This window comes from Xenopus laevis, chromosome 3S, assembly GCF_017654675.1.
Source record: "Xenopus laevis strain J_2021 chromosome 3S, Xenopus_laevis_v10.1, whole genome shotgun sequence".
NCBI lineage: Eukaryota > Metazoa > Chordata > Amphibia > Anura > Pipidae > Xenopus > Xenopus laevis.
In genome coordinates, this window is record NC_054376.1 from 60,869,186 (window position 1) to 60,890,847 (window position 21,662).

Genomic DNA, 21,662 nt, shown 5'->3' on the forward strand with positions numbered 1-21,662 from the left:
GAGGAGCGCAAGCGGAGTTTCGGTAAGTTATTTCTTAATAAAGACTTTGCGATTTAAAAGTTTCATTTGTCTTTGTGTTCTTTTTGTTCTATACTAATGATTTTTTTTTTTTAATTATGTTATTGATCCTTTAAGAGGAAGAATTTGCAAGTTGCTGAGGTGCTGCACACAAATTAACCCCTTGGTGGCCATAATGATTAGCATATGCATTTGAGAGCATTAAAGAACACAGATCAATGCTTCTACAGCCTCTCATCGCCCAAGGGGTTAAATATGCCTACAATACTGTCAAACCATTTCCTCTGCTAGCTGCTTCCCTTTTTTTATTACAATATAATTTACTTAGACTTTCCATTAACAAAAATAAAATAAACCAACCAAAGGCCTGGCAGGAGCAAAAGAGATGAGAGCGAGAGAAAAAGGGAAGAGACGGCTGAATGTGCATGGGGTCAGCCTCAGGGGGCAGAACTGCATTTAATGGTAGGTTGAATTCTAGTGTCAGGTGGCAACAGAAGTTGGTCTTTATAGTGGAAATCAGTCCTCAATATATTCCCACAAGTCCTTTTCATAACCTTCGTGCACATGAAGCAGCAATACTCGCCTCCTGCTCTCGCAGTATCTAGGAAGAAGAAGAAGACAGCAGGGTTACAGGTGACTGCATGTATTGTGTATGATATTACAAATGTCTGGTTGAGTTTAGAGGAGAGCTCACACATGCTTCAGGGAGGTATGAAAGATTTGTTAGAAGAGTAAGTTCAAAATGGCAACCTTTAAACACCCTTTTTTCCCTATCACTTTCTCCCATCATGACTACTTATCCCCAAACATTCCTGCCTGTTTAATTGTATCATCTGCTGCAAGTGAACTGCGGCCACTAGTGAGCATTCTGGTAGTCAGAAAACAAGGCTTGTTATTTGTGCCAGCCCCCATCCCCATTTTTTGTGGAGGGAGCATAAATCGCTTCTTCTTCAGATGACTAATCTCCTCGAACTGCCTTCCCGCCAGCTAGAATGTAAATCGCTAGCGGGATGGCAGTCGGATCACTTCGGCTTTCCCAAGTCACCCAAAGTTTCCTCGTGAGGCAACTTTGGGCGACTTCGGAAAACTAATCGCTCCGAGTGCCATCCTGCCAGCAATTTACATTCTAACTGAGGGAAGGCAGTTCGGGAAGATAAGTTGCCTGAAGAAAAATCTATTTGGAATAGCCTACCATTGTTGTGCAACTTGTAGTTCTATTCTGTCTTGGGTCCAGATTCATTAGAGCAGGGGTCCCCAACACAAGCATGAAAAATGTTCCTGGCTAGTGCCAAGTAAGGGTTGTGATTGACTATTGGCAGCCCCTATGTGGACTGGCAGCCTGCAGGAGCCTCTGTTTGTTAGGATACCTGGTTTTTATGCAACCAAAACTTTTCTCCAAGCCTGGAATTCATAAAGAAGCACCTGCTCTGAGGCCACTGAGAGCAACATCCAAGGGGTTATGGAGCAACATGTTGCTCATGAGCTACTGGTTGGGGACCACTGCATTAGACATTGCCCTGTACTTATTTTCTGCTGCTGATCCTTGATCTTAACTATGTTTACCTTTTTCCTTTCTATTAACTTTCCCTCTTTTTTTAGGTAAATCTAACTCATTTGAAAATTTATATTTCTGAAAGTTGGTTTCCAGACACAGGTCTTCTTGGTTTTAGGCAAATTGTATCTTAGTAAGGAAGTAACTAAGGAAAAGTCATGATTTCTGCTGGTGACACCTAATAAGACTTTTTCCTCACCATTCTTATGGTGGCCCAAACCAAAGGAATTGCATTAGAAATGAGGTTATACAAGATTAATGACAGTGGGAGAACTATGAAATATGCCTTATATGGGGATTCATGTACTTGGGTGTACATGTACATGTACATGGGTGTTGTCAGGCTTGTGAATAAAAATGATGTGGTTACTGTTAAAAACTGCTTACAATATTACTTCAACATGGTGAAAAAATGAATATGAATATGAGTAAGGAAATAAGTGAGAACAACCACAAATAAGAGGATGATTACAGAAGGCTCAATCAGTATTTTCAGCTTCTGTGTTAGGGACTAAGTTAAGTTGCATATAGTCACCACAACTTTGTTTTCTTCACTAAATGAAACCAGATCAACTGTATGTAAAATATCACTATAGGATAATATCAGTGTGTTGAAGTCAAGAGTTTTATCAAAATTCGAAATTAGAAACAGCACTTAGAAAAAGAACTTTGAACTTTAATGTTTTACGTTCAACCACAAATTATATGATGCATGCTGACGAACACTCTTGATTTATTTTGTAACTGAAGTGCACTATTCGCAAAATCCGCACAACTCCCTGTTGAGAGATAAAATCACAGCTGCTGGAAGCTGCAAAATTATCAGCTTCTTTTATTCCCAACTTCGCTAACACTGTTTCCTATGTCTTTTACTGAAAGAATAGAACTATGGTGAAAGAAAAGAACAGAGTCACAGGATCAGTATGATAAAATGCACATATTATACATGAGTTTTCTATAGTGTTTCACTTGGACCCAGTATAAAGAAATGTATACTCAAATTGATGCATAAATTCTATGCAACTGCCAATTTCATTATTTTGTAAAATATATTCAACTGCCGAAATAATGCATGGAAACAGAAAAAATGTGTGATACAAATAATACAGCTCTCACCTGTATTTGTCTTGCACTTTCTGTTTTATGTCTTGCAGTGAGTCCTGGGAAATGTCTCTCTCCAAATATCCAGATAGAACCTCTGTTGCATTTTCTAAATCTGCTTGATTATTCTATAAGAATCACAGGAAAACTCTGTTTACCATATTGAATTTGAATTATTAAGCAAACAGTAAATGAATAGCAATGTAAAGGGTAGTGAATAAAAGCTGCAAAGAACATCAGCATGTTTCATAATGTCTCGTTTATGAACAGTTGTCATATTTTGCTGTAAACAGTTTATCAGGCATTCCTGAAAGTAACCACTCCCCTGCTACAAGCATCAAATAAGGTACAAATATCTAATAAGGTATGCTGCTCTTGTGTCTGCAAAATTAGCTGGCAAGGCAGAGACCTTTTATGCGTGGAGATTGTTCCCGTATGACTTTACACTATGGGGCCGATTCACTAAGCTCGAGTGAAGGATTCGAATGAAAAATACTTCGAATTTCGAAGTATTTTTTTGGTACTTCGACCATCGAATTGGTTAAATTCGTTCGAATTCGAACGAAATCGAACGAAAAATCGTTCGACTATTCGACCATTCGATAGTCGAAGTACTTGCCCTTTAAAAAAAACTTCGACCCCCTACTTCGGCAGGTAAAACCTACCGAAGTCAATGTTAGCCTATGGGGAAGGTCCCCATAGGTTTGCTAATCTTTTTTTGATCGAAGGATTTTCCTTCGATCGTTGAATTAAAATCGTTCGAATCGTTCGATTCGAACGATTTAATCGTTCGATCGAACGAAAAATCCTTCGATCGATCGATCGCAGGATTAGCGCTAAATCCTTCGACTTCGATATTCGAAGTCGAAGGATTTCAATTCGAGGGTCGAATTTCGAAGTATTTTTAACTTCGAAATTCGACCCTTAGTGAATCTGCCCCTATGTGTAGGGCCTCTATAACTCATTCATTCCTCTTGCAGGCACAAAGAGCTTACCTCAAATATAATAGACTGGTTGTTCTTCTTGAGGTAGAAGGCAAACACATATGTGTACATTAGTGTGGAGCGACACTGGCACAGCACATCAACTGCCTTTTTTAGGAACTGAACTTCAATCCATGACATGTTGTGTTGCTGCATCTCTTCCATCTTCTGCTTTACTTGAGCATATAACTTGTGCTCAAATCGCAGGCTTTGCATGTGATTCATGTAACGGTTACAGTAGAAAAGATATCTTTGTAATGCTGCTCTGGATCGCTATTTTAATAGAAAATAAGAGACAAAGGTTAACACGTATCCAGCCCTGATGATTGACACTATGGATAGATGGCAAGTACTTTCTGAACAGTATCACAACAAGGAACAACCTATTTCTACATAAAGTGGATAAACAAATGCAAAAGCAGGTATGGGATCACTTATAAAAGGGAAGGCTATCTTACAGAGAGTTCATTTTAAGCAAATAGTTCTAATTTCCTAAATTATTTTTCTGTAATGGAAAAACAGTACCGTGCACTTGATTGCAACCAAGCTGCATAAATCCATATTGGCAAATGAACACTGTTGGGTGTATTAAATGTTGATTCTTTTTAAAATTAGACTTACGTTTTGGTGATCCAAAGAAAAAAAACAAAAACTTTATGTGGATAACCCTGGGTCCCAAGCGTTCCAGATAATATATCCCATACCGACACTTATTGTACATTTTTCTTTTTTTGTGAATTGACCAGGCCTACGTGGGTTCTTTTTGTTTTATAAATATCACAATGGAATAATAGGGTTCTCTGGTTTTTCATCCAGAGATTTAAAAGCAAAAATATTTCCAAAAGTTTCTCCAGCAGCATGATTAATACAGAGGCAAAGTAACCATTGTATATACATGTTTCTGTTTAAAGAGGTAATTCAACTTTAAAATATATTATACTATAATGCAGACAGTGATATGAGAAAATTTGCAATTGGTATTTTTAATATTTTGTGAATAAAGTAAAATCTTAGCCAGAACTCTAGTTAATGTTTCCTCAATACAATGAATACACAAATGCTTTACCTATACTAGAGTCCTGCAGCGGGTCTGGTACCCGCAAAAACCTGTGGTGCCCTTCGAGTTGCAGGTAGAAGTTTCAAGAGCAGGTATAGACGCAGGTCGGCGGTTATCCAGGTTTGCAGGTCTTCTAAATAGTGAGTTTTACTGTTTTTTTTCTGATCACGCCAACTAATGATGTCACTTCCGCTTGTACTCCTTTCTTTCTGATTATGCCTACTTCTAATGATGTTACTTCTGGTTTTCAATGACAACACTTCCTGTTCCTTGATGGTCAGCGGGTCGTGGATCAGGTTGTGGATAAGGTACGTGCAGGTCGAGTCGTGGGTCCAATCGGGTAAGTATGCGGGTTGCGGATCGGTTTAACAAATTGGTTCCGTGCAGGACTCTAATCCATACCACAATGTGTATTCGTTCATAAAATTACAACTTTTTGATTAATAAACTAAGTGATAACACATTTTGAATCAGACTACCCAGAGCCAGGTTGCAGGCAGCATTAGTAGATATTTTACACAGATAAATGTAGCAAGTCTTAAGCAAATATATGAAACAAAAACAAAGTGCAGATGCGAAACACATTTCATTTTTTCACAACAACCAAAAATGGGTTTGTGCGAGTATAAGCAGCTTAAAATGGAAGCCATACCCACCTCTTGAGCATCTCGAGCAGCCTTCGCATCATCCTCATTGTAGCGGTTACAATTATACCTGTAACAGAGAGCAATATAAGATATAGAATATCTTATAAGGCTAACATTTTCGCTAGCGATGATCAATAAAACGTGCATAAAAATTAAACTTGTTAATGATATACACTAATTATGTTGATATTTATATATATATATATATATATATTTTTTTTTTTGGGGGGGGGGGGGTTCTTACATATATAAAATGTGCCCTATTTATAAAATGTAACTAACTAGTTAATAGGCAGATCTAGCTTATTTTTTGTACAGAACCTTATTTGCAACCCCTCTTAATTGTTGGAATTAACTACAGATCGCTAAAATAAAAGTAAAATAAAACCTTTGGTAGTAGAGTGTTGAGACTTTCATTGTAGCACCATAACAGGATGCTACCTAGAGCAGTGCCATTCAAGCAGTGGAAATGCTTTCTCTGTTATGTGTAATGTTATGTGTAATGCTAGTGAATGAGTCAGGGTTTTAAGGTGCCAGGAGAATGCTACTTATGTGAATGTTTAATGGTGAAAGAAAATTTGCCTGGTGAATTTCACGGTGTAGACTAGGACCCATGGTGCAATAAATGGCAAATTTCTCTGGTACAACATACAATGACACTCCCCATACTAACACCTGACCGAGGCAGGTGTAAGGAACAGGACTGCCTTGTCAAAGGGTCCGGAGGGAAAACTGCAAGTTGCAATAAACTGAAGCAGATTTAAGCACATTGTATATTTACAGGTACAATTCAGGTATACCCATATTAGAGCCTAGTGATTGTAAAAAGTCCTAGAATGTTTAAATACTTACCAGGCAGAGCCATGAGGCTCCCATGGGCCCAGGCACACCCAGCAGAACTCTGCTTTGCAGTTCTGGTTCCGGCATACCATGTGGTTGCAGCCACCATCCTTCTCTATGGTCACATGACATTTTGGGCACTCCTGTTATAAAAAGAAAAAAAAAAAAGGAGATCAAGAAAAGAATGATACCTTTGCCCTTTTTAAATGAGTATTATTATTATTTTAATAATATGAGGAATAAAGTTGAATGTCTCTCTTACATTAGGTAAAAGGTGCTTTTTGCTGGTCTAAAAAAATTAACAAGTAGCTTTATTATAGACAAACCACAATTTAATGTTCCCCTGATTTTATGTTTTTTTTTAATTGTTTTTTACTGTCCATTTATGTTCTAAGGCATTTCATTAAGAGCATTTTCTGGATTTTATGATGCATGATGATTGTACATTCCTCATTTTACAATTTCACAGATATAGAGTTTTTCTATCTGGTCCCCTGGAAAATGTAAAATTGTTGTATATACAATCTTTAAAAATATCAAAAGTAGCACTGTGGGATTTGGGGCACACAGATGCTTCTACTACTGTAGGCTATAAGTAAGCTATAAGTCTGAATAAGAGTCAAGAAAACTAATCTTCAGTCTCATCTAAACTAACTAATTCTAATGTCAGGTAAGAAAAAAAAAAGGTATCCTGTATCCTCCTGGGCGTCCCATTTGCAGTCAGAAAGGGAGCTAATTTCAAACCTTCACGATTGATACTACATATCTCTTCTAAAAATAAATAAGTGCAAAAAAACAAACACGGTTTTATTTTTGGATACTTCTCAAAGATATATTTTGTAATAATAATAATACATGTGCTCATTTGTAAAAATATATACTGTAACAGGCAAATAAATGAGGACTGTGTAATGGTGACCTCCAACCTACAGAGGGCAGCCTTAGGCAATCCAGGAACAGCAAGGCTGAAGCCATGTGACTATGTAAGGAAAGACGAGAAAAAGGAAATCAAGGCAATAAGTGGAGAGAGCGCACGCTCAGTTCTGGCAGCAGAAAGAAAGAGATCCCCATGGTTCCAAGCCCATTAAGGTCCCCCTTGCTGAGATAATGGCACAAACACACCCAAGAAGTAAACATAAGAAATACTGGACAACATGATCCATGGAAATATTGAATATGATCATTACAAAGGAACTATCATTACTTTTTTTTTGTTCACTTTTCACATTCATTTAAAGGAGAATGAAAGCCAAAGCTTACTATGGGTTCCATTGTGTAGCCCATATATATGCCTCCTGAATCACTTTTAAAAAAAAAATCTAGTATAGTTTATGTAGAAATCCTATCATTAACAGACAGCACAACAAACTGATCGCAGTCGCCATCTTTGTTAGTTGCGTGCTTCATACTTTTACACAGACTTCAATTGTGCGCATGCTCCAAATTCAGTCCCCAGACTACAAGCGCTTGTCCTCATTAGTATATGATTATCTATGCTAAGAAAGCACATAAGTCTGTGATCGTGCTTGCAGCATTGATCCCCTTCGCAGTGTTCAAAACAGTATGCACCTCAGCGCTCCTGATCTAAAGGTCCCCATAGACGCAAAGATTTCGCTTGCCAAACGAACGATTTTAGGGAAGTCCGACCAATCCTTTGAAATTATCGTGCGGTTAGTGGGATTCGAACGATCGTACATCTTACGATTTTTCGGCCGACATCTGTCAGAAAATTGATCGGCCAGCTTAAAAAATCTTTATCTGTCCCAGTGCAATCTATCTATGTTTGCAGGGACAAGCAGGCAACTACCCTTTGTTTTCCTGGCAATATCACCTGAAATGGTCTTTTTAGTTGATTAACAATTCGTACGATCGTTTTGAGATAACCATGGTCTCACGATGACGATCAGATCTTTTAAAAATATTTACATCAATGGCCATGAGTGACACAAGGGAAGGGCTTATTATAATTAGAAGAATGTGCAGAAGCTTCAGGATGTGTGTAACACGATCCTTCTGTGCCCGAGGCAGCAGGGAGGGAAGCCATAGAATTTTAGTGACGTCACCCTACCAGAAGACTCTGCTTCTGCAGGCAGAGTATTTGCACATGAAAGAGAAGAGACAGCCTGGATTCGCTGGGTGCAGTAAATTATAACATAGAAAGCCTTTCATTATAGACAGCATGTTTATTAACCCTTCGTTGTCCTTTAACTAAATATTTTTTTTGCACATTGATTTAAGAGCATTGCAAGCCTCAAACTAAGGTGGATCCTTAGCACAGGAAGTCATGAAAATTCTCAATCCCAGTTTTGTTTGGCGGCTAAGCCATGACGAACATGTGAACTAAACCGGTAACAGAGGAGGGAGGATTCCATTATGAAAACCAACTCAAACCATGGGCTGTAACTGTGTTGCTGCATTGTATTTGTTATTCTACAGTTCTGATTTACATGTTCTAGTAAAGCAGAGTGCTGCATTGACTCTTGCTACAAATATTGCAAGAACCGCATACACTGGTAGGCTAGATAATTTTGTACAATACTGTATATTTTATCATGAGTCTCTCCACAGTAGTTTACATTTAACGAATGCTAATGAAGGAAAACCCAACAAACTCAACCTACTTTTCTTAGCGATTCTATCTTTACATCTGTTTAAATTTACAGTCAATTTGAGCAAACAGTTGTCAATTTAAGCTGCTCAGTGTACATCGGTGGCATCACTGATCCTAAGAAGGGAAAATAAACTAAAGCTGGCCAGAGAAGTAAAGAAAAAGTTGCACAAAAACTGTTTTTGGACCATGTGTGGACTGTTTGGACATTTTTAATACAGGCAAGTTAGAAGATTTCTGTCGGCTAACAATAATTTCTCTGCACATCCTACCTATCTGACAATATCAATGGGTGACTGTCACTAGTATTTGTCAGACAACTTTTGCACTGTTGCGGTCATGGCCAGAACATTGCCTGATTTGTTATTTTACTACAGTAGTTAATCTGAATGGTTAGTTGCAGTTTGGAAGACAGGGTCGTCTGATCGGTCGTACGACAAGAGTCTATAATCTGCACGTCTATGGCCATCTTAACTCTAACCAGCTGCCCCGAAGAAGCACAACTGAATTGGAATAAATAATTTATAGATAATGCATCTTGTGCATGAACTACATTTTCCCGTTTAATCAACTATTACGATGTGAACTATCCTCAACATACATCTTCACTTCCAGTGAAATTACATAGAAATCATGAAGGAATAAAACAGTGTAGTCTCAAACATTCATCCCCTACCTTGGTATTGGCTGCAATCCAATTTGACGTTTCGCTGTCATCGTCACATTTCTTAATCCATTTCCTTAACCACTATTAAGAGAATATATTTTATTTTTGCATGTTTTTATTGTACAGTTTTTTTATTTGTACAGTTTTAAAGGGCCTCCCAGCAGAGGAGATTTTCATGATGCAATTAAAGGTGGCCATAGACTCCAAGATCCGCTCGTTTGGCGACATCGCCAAACGAGCGGATCTTTCCCCGATATGCCACTAAACTGCGTGGCTATATCGGGGGTAATTCGAACGTTCGGCCGTATGGCCGAACGATCGAATTACGATGCGCCAAGTGGCTCCGACGGGTCGGTCGGGTAAAAATCCAACCTTCCCGATCGATATCGTGGCCAGCTATCGATCGGGAAGACCCGTCGGAAGCCCCCATACACGGGCAGATAAGCTGTCAAATCGGTCCAAACTACCGATATCGGCAGCTTTATCTGCCCGTGTATGGCCACCTTAAACAGTAACACAACATAGGGCTACTATGGAAGAGGTTTTTGTAGGTTTATAAACCCAAACAAAAATTAACCATAGAATTAAAGAATTACTATACCATTTTAAAATGGTACAGTTTCCATTTCAGCCATCATAATACATTTAACTTCAAACACTGCCTGCCATTAAATCAACACAATTCTCAATCACTCTTTCCAAACAGGGTCTGTGACTGTTTCTCACCTTACACTTTATTGGGTCATGCCAATTTTCTCCACAGTTGAAGCTGTAAGTAAAAGAATATGAGTATGAATGGAGAATCAAATATTTAATACTCCTTTTAACGCTACAACAAACAAAAAAACATTAAACAAAAATAATTCCATCTCCAGTGCATCTAAAAACATTACAAATGTATAAGTAAATTACTCTATACTAAATAGATCATAGTGTGATTTTCAGCCAGATACATTTCTTGACATAAGCTAAAGTATATGTTAATGCATGTACTACTATTTTATTTGTCTGTGGTGGTATTTTCTATGCTAACATACTTCTTTGTTTCAACACTGTAGTACAGTGAAATTCCTGATCAGGAAAGAAACTGACAAATTATTTTTGCAATATCTAGCTACTCAAGCGAACTTGAAAAATTCTAGTTCTGGAATCTGCTGTGGACATGGACAGCGCCCACACTTTTGTCTCTACACTTTACACCAAATTCCAAAATAACATTGACACCAATCATAAAGAAGGATATGCCTCTGTATCAAATACAAGTAGGCCTGGTGGAGAATTGGCTTCAGAGGTGGAGAGCTGCCTTGCTGAAGAAGCATGAAAATAAAGGGATTAATAATGTGTAAATTAAAGATAAATGAAAAAGGTCACAGGGTGGAAAAAGAGGAAAAGTGCCAAATGCAAATGAAAATCACAGAGCAGAACAAAAACCAACAAAAAGGGGACAGAAAATGTCAGAGAGAAAAAGAACAAAATAATCTAAAAATTGTTCTACAAGGGGCACTTTTTTTCAAAATGACCTAAACAAAATTTATCGAGACATTGTTTTCTTCACTATTATTTATTGTGTTTTATAATGAATGAATAATTCATTGTTGTGATTTTACTTTTACTAACCCCCCCCCTGTAATTAAGTGATTTGGTTCTAATCAGAGATATCATACTTCCTTATCCCCTCCTTTTTGTGTCTGCCCTTTAATCAGTGGCTGACACAGTGTAGGAAAATGGCTGTAGAGAACAAGATGAAAAAACTAATGTACAGGATTCATGTGAATGTAAAAATAAAAAGGAAACTGGATTTGTAAACAATGGAAGATAGGCTGGATATGCGAGAATAACAGAGAAAGGATTAAGAGAAAATTATATTATATAAAATACATTTTTAAAAAGCTGAGCACAAATGTTCCATGTTCTATTCACAAAGCTGATGTACAATCAAGGCATCCTAAACTGGTCTTTGGACCTCATAGTCCAGCAAATATCCTGCAAAAAAAAAAAGTAGCAAATTTGAGGCATTTGCTAATTTTCTATTGCATTTGACCCTTTGTTCCTTTTGCCAATATCTTTTTATGTCTTCCACTTCGGGATTCTCCATCCCCATTCTGACTAATATTCACATATCCTCTTTCGTCATGCTGTTCTTCTGCTTTTTAAAGGTATACTGTCATGGAGAAAACACATCAGTTAATAGTGCTGCTCCACTATAAGTCTGCACTGAAATCCATTTCTCAAAATAGTAAACAGATTTTATTTATATTCAATTTTGAAATCTGACATGGGGCTAGACATTTTGTCAGTTTCCCAGCTGCCCCAGACATGTGACTTGTGCCTGCACTTTAGGATGGAACTACTTTCTGGCAGGCTATTATTTCTCCTACTTAATGTAACTGAATCAGTCTCAGTGTGACTTGGCTTTTACTATTAAGTGCTGTTCTTAGATCTACCAGGGAGCTGTTATTTTGTGTTAGGGAGCTGATATCTCATTACCTTCCCATTGTTCTAAAGTAAAGACGATGTTCTGGCAATGGATTGACAGACAGCAATTGTACGAATGTCCAACAATTAGTAGTGGCAATCTCCCATTGATATTGTCAGATATGCAATACATGCAGAGATATTATCTTTAGCCAAAATAAATCCTCTAACCTGTCTGACTAAATGACCAATCGCCATGGAATGAAAAATGTCGAGATGATCCACGCATGGTACGAACATAATACAAACCTTTGTTTCATACGATTTTATCTTTGCATCTGTGGCCAGCATTGTTCTTTCAGTTTTTCAAATTCAGTCAGCAACTGCTATAACTATTTTATCCTTACTGCTTTCTACAACGTTTTATAGAGCTTTTCTAGTTTTGCACATCCTTTAAATGTCATCTTCTCCCTTAGTCTAATGTATGCTTTAATTTTGATTTCTGTTTTGTCTTGCACTTCCGGTTTCAGTGTGGTGAAGAGATGTAAACATGCAAAATCATGAAGAAACGGATGTCCATGGCTAAACCAGATTTTTAAGTCATAGATCTGTAAATTATAACTCATTATGCAAAATGTAAAACAGGATTTTTTGATACTCACCGTTAAATCCTTTTCTCTGTAGTCGATAGGGGGACACAGGGAACAGCTGGGTTAAGCTCCACCCTCCGGAGGCAGGACACTTGAATAATTGATTAAAGGGGCGTGACCTAGGGTCTGGCTTAACCCGGTGCTACGCCAACCTAATCAGTTTGTACCAAAGAGACTGCTAGCATAAGAAAAAACAAAACTGAATGAGCAGAACGGTAACTCAGGGAGTATTCCCTTATGGACCAACTTGGTCAACATCTCGCCGCGGGGCGGGAAGCCCTGTGTCCCCCTATCGACTACAGAGAAAAGGATTTAACGGTGAGTATCAAAAAATCCTGTTTTCTCTGTCGTCTCAGGGGGACACAGGGAACAGCTGGGGACTTAACAAAGCAGCCCCGAGAACAGCAGGGTGGGAGCGGAAGAGATCGGTACACATTATTGTACCACAGAATGTAACACCTTACGGCCAAACGAGGCCTCAGAGGAAGAAAAGGTGTCAAGTCTGTAGAACTTTGTAAATGTGTGCACAGAGGACCAGGAGGCCGCTCTGCAGATCTGATCCAGGGAAGCCGAGTTGCGCCATGCCCAGGAAGCTCCCATAGCTCTGGTGGAATGAGCACGCACTCCTTCGGGAGGAGATCTTCCTTTAGAGACATAAGCTAGATGGATGAGTTCCTTCAGCCAGCGTGCAATGGAAGTCTTAGAGGCTGCCATGCCTCTGCGGGATCCTTCGGGAATCACAAACAAACGTTGGGAACGTCGAAAGGCCTTCGATTTCTCTATATACCAGCGGAGCGCTCTGACGACATCGAGACTATGAAGTCGTCTTTCTTTAGTGTTAGCCGGATCCGGGCAAAGGGAGGATCCAGTAAGGCTGCAAGGACAAGGTTGAGATCCCAACCTGGGATCGGAGGGCGGAACGGTGGTGCCGCATGGGCAACACCTTGCAGGAAGGTATGAACGGTATCTTCGAGGGCCAGTCGAGAATGGAAGAGGGCTGATAGTGCCGACACTTGTACCTTCAGTGAGCTAAGCTTGAGACCCAGTTGAAAACCCTGTTGCAAAAAGGACAAGATTCTTGGTATGTCGTAATCCAGAAAAGGGAACCCGGCTTCTTGGCACCAACTCCAGTAGCTGCGCCATACCCTATGGTAGGCTTTGGACGAGGTAGGTTTGCGAGATTTCAACATTGTGGTAATGACCTCGTCAGATATGCCTCGTCTCCGCCAATTGTCCGCTTCAATAGCCATGCCGTCAAAGCGAAGAGGCCCGGATTGTGGTGTGCTATGGGCCCCTGGAGAAGGAGATCGTCCCTGGCTGGTAGTCGCACTGGTGGAGACACCGACATCTCTTGAAGATCGGAGAACCAAGTTCTTCTGGGCCAATATGGGGCTATGACAATGACCTTGATGTTCGATCGTCGTATCTTTTTGAGGACCCTGGGCAACATGGGCAGAGGAGGGAAGACGTAAGCTAGGTCGAAGTGCCAACTTTGAGTCATGGCATCCACTCCTGCTGCTAACGGATCCCGGGCGCGAGCGAAGAACGATTGTACTTTGCGGTTGTTTCTGGAGGCCATCAGGTCTATCTGGGGAAGGCCCCACTGACTGACTAGGAGGGAGAACACCTCTGGGTGAAGCTCCCATTCTCCTGGGTCTAGTTGGTTTCGGCTGAGGAAATCCGCTTTCGTGTTGTTCACCCCTGGAATGTGGATGGCTGACAGCCTTACTGAGTTTAGTTCTGCCCAGCTTAGAATCTGTTGGGCCTCCGCTAGAGCTGCCTTGCTGCGGGTTCCTCCTTGTCTGTTTATGTAGGCGACCGTGGTGGAATTGTCCGCTCTGAACTCTCACTGATCTTGTCTGCAATTGCTGCGTCCAGTGCTGGAGAGACAGTCGGACTGCCCGAAGTTCTAGTATATTTATTGGGAGAAGTATTTCGGGAGCGGACCATAGGCCTTGCACGGATAGGTTGTCCCATGTCGCCCCCAGCCTAGAAGACTGGCGTCGGTAGTTATCACTGTCCAATCCGGGATTGCCCAGGACTGGCCCGTTGACAGATTGTCCCGTTGCAGCCACCACAGGAGGGAGTCCCTTGTCGACTGTAGAAGAGGATCTTCTGAGAGAGTTGAGCTCCCTTCCAGCGGGACAGTATGTTGGCTTGGAGAGGTCTCAGATGAATTTGTGCGAATGGTACGCCTCCATGGACGAGACCATCGATCCCAATACTTTCATGGCCAGATGAACTGTGGGAAACTGGAGAGAAGCTAGATGGCGAATTTGATCTCTCAACTTTCTCTGTTTGTCCAGTGGAAGAGTAACCCGCTGGGAAAGGGTGTTGAACTCCAACCCCAGAAATGTCATCTGATAGCTGGGAATGAGATTGGATTTGTCCCAGTTTATGGTCCAGCCGAAGTCTTGCAGTAGTAGGATCGCCCTCTGGAGATCCGATTTGCCTTGTTCCATTGTCCTGGACTTCAAGAGCAGGTCGTCCAGATAGGGGGTCACTGATATCCCCTTGAAGGCGCAAAGAGGCTGCCGTCACCGCCATTAATTTGGTGAAGACCCCTGGGGGCGGAGGAGAGGCCAAATGGCAGAGCCACAAACTGATAATGGCGATTCTTGAAGGCAAACCTCAGGAAGCGATGATGAGGTGGCCAGATAGGGACGTGGAGGTAGGCGTCCTTGATATCCAGAGACATCATCAGTTGTTCCGGTTCCATTCCTCGGATTACAGACCGTAACGTTTCCATCTTGAAGCGAACAGACCGTATGTGTTTGTTGAGGTACTTTAGATCGAGTACTGGTCTGAAGGAACCGTCTCTTTTGGGAACCAGGAAGAGATTGGAGTAAAACCCGGAGATTTCTCCTGCGGAGGTACCCGGGACAATTACTCCGTTGTGTTCCATCTTGGAAATACAGTCCAGAAAGGCTTGAGCCTTGCTTGGGGCGGATGGGAGCCTGGACATCAGAAATTTGTTGGAGGGGGGGGAAAGAGAAGTCCAGATGATACCCCTCCGACACAATCTCGTTGACCCAATTGTCCGAAGAATGTCTTGTCCACACCTCCCGGATTTGAAAGCAACCTGCCCCCAATTGGTTGCCGTGACCCGGAGGGGGTGACCCGTCAAGCTGAAGTGGACTTGTCTGCTGGAGGCTTGTTATGGAACTTGTTCGGTTTCCACGCTGAACGTCCCTTATCGCCGGTCTTTGTTCGGAAGTTGGAACGGTGTGGGGAATTGCTACGCCTGGTGTAACGACCACTTTGGCCACGAAAATTTTGCCTCGCCTGAAGGAGGAAGGTGTTTTGGATTTAGGCTGAGGGAGAAAAGAGCTTTTTCCTCCAGTGGCCTGAGAGATGATCTTCTCTAATTCCTCTCCAAAGAGTTTCTGACCCTTGAAAGGCAGTGAAGTAAGGGACTTCTTGGAACTGATATCTGCCGTCCAACTCGTAAGCCAAAGGGTTCTACGGGCTGCTACTGATAGAGCTGAAGTGCGAGCCGTAATCTGGGGCAGCATCCAGAGTAGCATCACACATATATGCAGAGACTTCAGCAATCGTTTGTGCTGTGGAGAGAAGTTCAGTTCTGGGAACTCCCTCTTGAATGTCCTTGACGAGAGACTCAGCCCATGTCTGTATGGCCCTGGATACCCAGGTAGAAGCCAGGACAGGGCGTAGTGTAGATCCGGCAGATGAGTATAGGGATCTCAAGAAACCCTCCAGCCGTCTATCGGTAGGGTCCTTGAATGCCGCCGCATCAGTGGACTGGAAGAGCTGTGGTTCTTGAAAGCCTAGAAACTGGAGCGTCAACCATAGGTGGCATGGACCACTTGTCCACCCAGTCCTTTGGAAAGGGATAGGATTTGGAGAATTTTCGGGAAGCCTGAAATTTTCGTTCGGGAGTATTCCATTCGTCATTAACTATGGCAATGAGTTGATCGTGAGCCGGAAAAACCGTAGAGGCTTTTTGTTGCCTCTTGAATAAGCTGGCCTCTTGAGATTGTTGATCAGGTGAAGGAGTAATTTTTAGTACTTCTAGAACACTCCTGATAATGTTGTCAACGTCATGTTGAGGTTCACGGTGTCTGGACGCTTCGTCCTCATCCTCTTCTCCAGAAGACACGTCAGAAAGAGGAAGTTCGCCTTCGGAGTGAGATGAATCTGCTCCTGCTGATGAGCAGTCCGAATGAGGAACAAAGGAAGACTCCCCTTTAGAGGGGTCTGCTCTTTTGCGTTTGCCGCTGGATTTCTGGCCTAACTTGGCTAGAGCCTTTCCCAAGTTGTCTGCAATGGCGGGTAAACTTTGAAGAGAGGCCAATGATTGTGAAAGCTGAATAGCCCAAGGAGGAGCCGTTGGAGCTGCGGAAGTGCTTGCGCCCCCATCTAAGGTGATGTCTTCTATATTAGAAATATCAGATGGAGGCCCTGAAGGAGAGGTTCCTGGAATGGAAACAGAACCCTGCCCCCTGGAACAGGATTTGCAGAGAGGCTCGCCCTGACCCCCTGAAGTTTTAGCATTGCATTTGGTGCACATGAAATAAGTGACCGTAGCTGGTGCTGCCACTGCTGCTGCTCTCCCCCCCGGCCTTGGGAATAGCCCCCCTGACTTACCTTCTGCCATTGCAATGTCTATGGTACCTGCTGAATAGGTTTGGCAAAGGTACTGGGAACCTGCAGAGAAGTGCCACAGCTGTTATTGGTAAGGCTGAATACTGCTCTATTAGTGGTAGAGAGTATATCCCAGGACTGAAGGACTTGTCCGTCTATGCCCCTGCTGTAACCCGCAGCGTGTGAGAGAATGCGCTGCTTTCGGCGGCGAGTGAATCCAAAATGGCGCCGTGGAACGCATGTGTGCGTTCCAGCTACGGCGCGCAGCGAAAATGGCGTCCACGCGCAGGGAGAAGAAGCAGGGAGACTCGCGTCGCTGCTGAGAGCTACGAGTCCGTCCTTAGGGCAGCGTGCAGGCAGGGCCATGCCAGAAGTAAGCAAACAGGCTCAAAACAGTTAGGAGTCCTGCCAGTCTGCGCCTGTTGTGAGTCCCATAGAAGAACCACGGCAGGCATAAGTGCAAGGCAGAGGGGGGGGGGGGGGGAGGTTGAGCAGGCAAGTGAGTGTGTTAAGATAATTCTGGTTATCTGGTTACTCACAGAAGTCATACCGGCCCAGAGACCCTGTATCCTTAGCAGGAGTGGGTATTAGTGGATGGTCGTTATAGCCCAAGGGCTAGGAAGAGACCCCGGTATGAATCCAACGAAGGAGGTCCCCTGTTGAAACAGGTAGCCCTGCTCTGGGGAGACCCCTTGTCTGATGAATTCTTCTGTAGATATATGTAGAAGTGCATGTCCTACCTCCAAGCAGGACACTTAAAAACTGATTAGGTTGGCGTAGCACCGGGTTAAGCCAGACCCTAGGTCACGCCCCTTTAATCAATTATTCAAGTGTCCTGCCTCCGGAGGGTGGAGCTTAACCCAGCTGTTCCGTGTCCCCCTGAGACGACAGAGAAATGTATATTTTAAAAAACCCAGTACAGTAAGTAGTCAAAATGCTCCTTGGTTTCTTACCAGAACTGTCGTCCACACTTGCAGCGCACAGGTTTGGCGTCAGGATACTGAACCTTTACCACATGGTGGCAATCTGGAGCAGGACACCACTTCAAAAGTCTGTTACACTGCAGGACAAATCACACAAAAAAATGAATAAACAGAGAAAAAAAACAGTTTAAAAATGTTGGTGTATCAAATATATTTTAGATACTTTTTAATACTGCATCTGTCCTACAGAGGAATACAGGGGCAAATTTACTTACCTTTGACCATCCATGGTAGGGTAACTGACTGAAGATAAAATATGCGAGTTACTTATCTCCCACAGTTTGTCAGCAATTGAAAGCTCTGGCTTGTTACATAATGACATTTCAAATAGGAGTGTTTTCTTTTCCCACAAGCGGGGACAAAAATTAAAAGCTTGCCACCTAAAAAAAAGATGTGCACATTTTCCAAAAACTGGTTGCCCAACCACGGACAGTCCACAGTAATTAAATCTGATTCTTAGTATTTAGAAAATATATGACCAAAACATTTTTAGAAATAGAAGAACAACTTTGTCTACTTAAAGAAATAAAAAGATAATATAACATCTGGGCCAAAGACAATGCTCAAGCTAGCTATGAAAAATTAAGAAAGGAGTACAACTTTCAGTTGCATGTTGGGAATGGTGCTCATGAGCTTAGCTCCAGTTAATCCAGTCAATCATTCATGTCAGTACCGAACAGGGACAGGGCATATCAATGCAGAGTGTACACACAAATGCAGAACTACAGAGGCGGTATGCTTCTACAGAAGTACAATGAGGACATGCCAGCACGAGTATAACACAGGACTATTAAAATGTAGTGAAATTCAATAAAATAAACTAATATCAAGGTAAGTAATGTTAGCCCTTAAATAGGTATCACTGAATTGCAGAATATGTTTCAAAGACCCTCACAGACACCCAATAATATCCAAACTGCTGCAAAAACTTACCTCTACAAAGCTATTAGTAATTAAATGTTGATACTTTAATTTCACTTTTGAATCAGTTATCAAGCGCCTGCCAAGAAAGAATAAAATGCAAATTGTTAAATCCAACAAAAATTCTGCATTTCTATTTACTTTATTTCACTTAGTTCAAATTCACATGCACAGATTGTATCCAGTGGTTGGAAATCTGGAAAGTCAGATTTTCCCAATAAACAGCATGAAAAAACGGTTCTTTAGAAAAGAGACTTGCCTATTACTCTGCTTCCAGCCAGAGCAAAAACAATTAATAGTTACAAATAACACCACCACCTCCAGTCCATTAAAAATGTTTGTTTATATTTTTATGTTTGTGAAAAAAAATGGTTAAAACAGGTTGGTTTCATTTAGAGTTTTTTGGGAATTTTGTGTGGTATACCACAGGTAATTGGTATAAAGAAATGTATGCACACAACCCTTACATTCTACCTTGCTTAAAAACAAGAGGTACAACAGCACTTACATTACTGTGTTGTCATCAACTAAGATGTCACAACCATGAGCAGGGCACGAGATTGTCTGGGAAAAAAAAGTAGTAATATAAAAATTGACAACTATAACATGGCAGAGTGAAGACAAGTGAATTTTAGAAAGATGGCATAAACCAAGGAAGAAAACAGGAATCACAGATGAAATAAAGTAACCCGTATATGGATAGTGCTTACCTGTCCCATTCCTTCCTCTATGATTTTAGTGGTCAAATACTCGCCCCAGCACTGCATGCAGAACTTGTGACCACATTCAAGGCCTGTGAAATACTGTAAACGGAGTGAAAGACTCATGTTAAGTATGGGGATATATTTAACTTAATTGTCAAGTATTCTAAACAATAATTATAAAAATTACAAAATATATATACACACATCTATACATATCTCCATGAACGGATCTAAGCCATAAATAAAATGTAGAAATTCATGAGATTCACTTATATTAACCATATGCAAATAAAAGAGAAAATGATAAACTGCAATAAACTGTGTATATCATCTGTATACATTGATACAGATAATATCCCATTAAGGGTCAGGGCACACAGGCAAATTCGGGATGGCACTCGGACCAATTCGTTTTCCAAAGCCGCCTGAAGTGTACATATTCAATTGCGCGGTGGGTGAATTGACATTAAGGGTTATACCAAATAGGATGTAAACCACATCAATCGTGGAATTCTGCAAAAAAGGGTTGGGATTTGAAACAAATGCTGAATTTGGTGCATCATTAGTAAAGATAACAGAAGTTTAGAGACAAGGGCACTTACTGCATTAGGATAGTTCAAATAGCAGATCTGGCAGGACATGTCCTGTGCAGATGATCGAGTATTCATCTGGCGTGTCCGTGACTTCTTACTGGGGTTAATAACATGACATTCTGAGAAGAGCTTTTCAAGGTTACCATCAAAATACCTAAAAAAGAAGGTACAGTAGTAATCAATATCCATGTATCACCATTTAATAATAAATAAATAAATATTTACAAAGATGGACAAAATATAACATTTTGCTACTGAAAATACTATGTTTTATCTTACATTATATTTTAGAGTGTAACATGTAACTGGCACAAGCACTAAAGTAGAACAAAAAGGTTCAAAACCTACAAGCAGTAGAAATATAACATTTTCTGCTTAAAGGAACAGTAACACTAAAAATGAAAGTATTTTAAAGGAATGACAATATAGTATAGTGTTGCTCTGCACTTGTACAACCAGTGTGTTTGCCTCAGAAACTGTAAAATAGTTTATATAAACAAGCTGCTGTGTAGCTATGGGCGCAGCCATTCAAAGATGAAAAAATGCTAAAAGGCACAGGATGCACAACATATAAGCTCTTAGTATAGAATGGGATTATTCAGCATTTATCTGTTATCTACGGTGTATCCTGGGTTTAAATGGCTGCCCAATGGTTACACAGCTACTTGTTAATTTAAAGGAATTGTTCAGTGTGAAAATAAAAATTGTGTAAATAGATAGGCTGTGCAAAATAAAGTTCTAATATAGTTAGTAAGCCAAAAATATAAAGGCTTGAGTGACTGGATGTGTAACATAATAGCCAGAACACTACTTCCTGCTTTGCAGCTCTCTACCTCTGAGCTAGTCAGCAACTTGAAGGGGGGCCACATGATACATATCTGTTCAGCGAGTTTGCAATTGATCCTCAGCATTCAGCTCAGATTGAAAAGCAACAGTTATGGCCCATATGCCCCCCCTAAAGTCTCTGATTGGTTACTGCCTGGTAACCAGTCAGTGTAAACCAAGAGATCTGGCTTTTATTTTTACACTGAACAATTCCCTATTGTAGAGTTTCTGAAGCAAACACACCAGTTTTATCAGTGCAGTGCAACACTAAATTGTATTGTCATTCATTTAAAACACTTTCATTTTTTGGTGTTACTGTTCTTTTAAATGCCAAAGAATACCAAAAATGAATGTGTTTCCATGTTGGGTTGTTTTTGTTTAAGCACTGAGAAAATCTATAAAGCCAATTAGGTACTAAATCTGACAAAAAGTCAGAAAAAAAAATGAAGGACCACCTTCAGCATCAGAAGGAGCTACTTATAACTACTGTCTG

At 40.9% G+C, this 21,662-nt stretch overlaps 1 protein-coding gene across 2 annotated transcripts in view; it reads right to left on the reverse strand.

Annotated features, from left to right (window-relative positions):
- Window positions 1-306: 306 nt before the first annotated feature.
- arih1.S (ariadne RBR E3 ubiquitin protein ligase 1 S homeolog) overlaps window positions 307-21,662 on the reverse strand; it is a 38,534-nt gene continuing 17,178 nt past the window's right edge. For both annotated transcript variants that reach the window (XM_018255605.2, XM_018255606.2), the window contains 12 exons: window positions 20,354-20,498; window positions 19,758-19,850; window positions 19,556-19,611; window positions 19,060-19,126; window positions 18,097-18,203; window positions 10,200-10,242; window positions 9,483-9,554; window positions 6,211-6,341; window positions 5,368-5,425; window positions 3,667-3,927; window positions 2,687-2,799; window positions 307-619 (listed from right to left, as the gene is read on the reverse strand). In XM_018255605.2, the coding sequence (XP_018111094.1) occupies window positions 535-619; window positions 2,687-2,799; window positions 3,667-3,927; window positions 5,368-5,425; window positions 6,211-6,341; window positions 9,483-9,554; window positions 10,200-10,242; window positions 18,097-18,203; window positions 19,060-19,126; window positions 19,556-19,611; window positions 19,758-19,850; window positions 20,354-20,498 (1,231 nt within the window). In that variant the 3' untranslated portion in view covers window positions 307-534. The remainder of the gene's footprint in view (window positions 620-2,686; window positions 2,800-3,666; window positions 3,928-5,367; window positions 5,426-6,210; window positions 6,342-9,482; window positions 9,555-10,199; window positions 10,243-18,096; window positions 18,204-19,059; window positions 19,127-19,555; window positions 19,612-19,757; window positions 19,851-20,353; window positions 20,499-21,662) is intronic.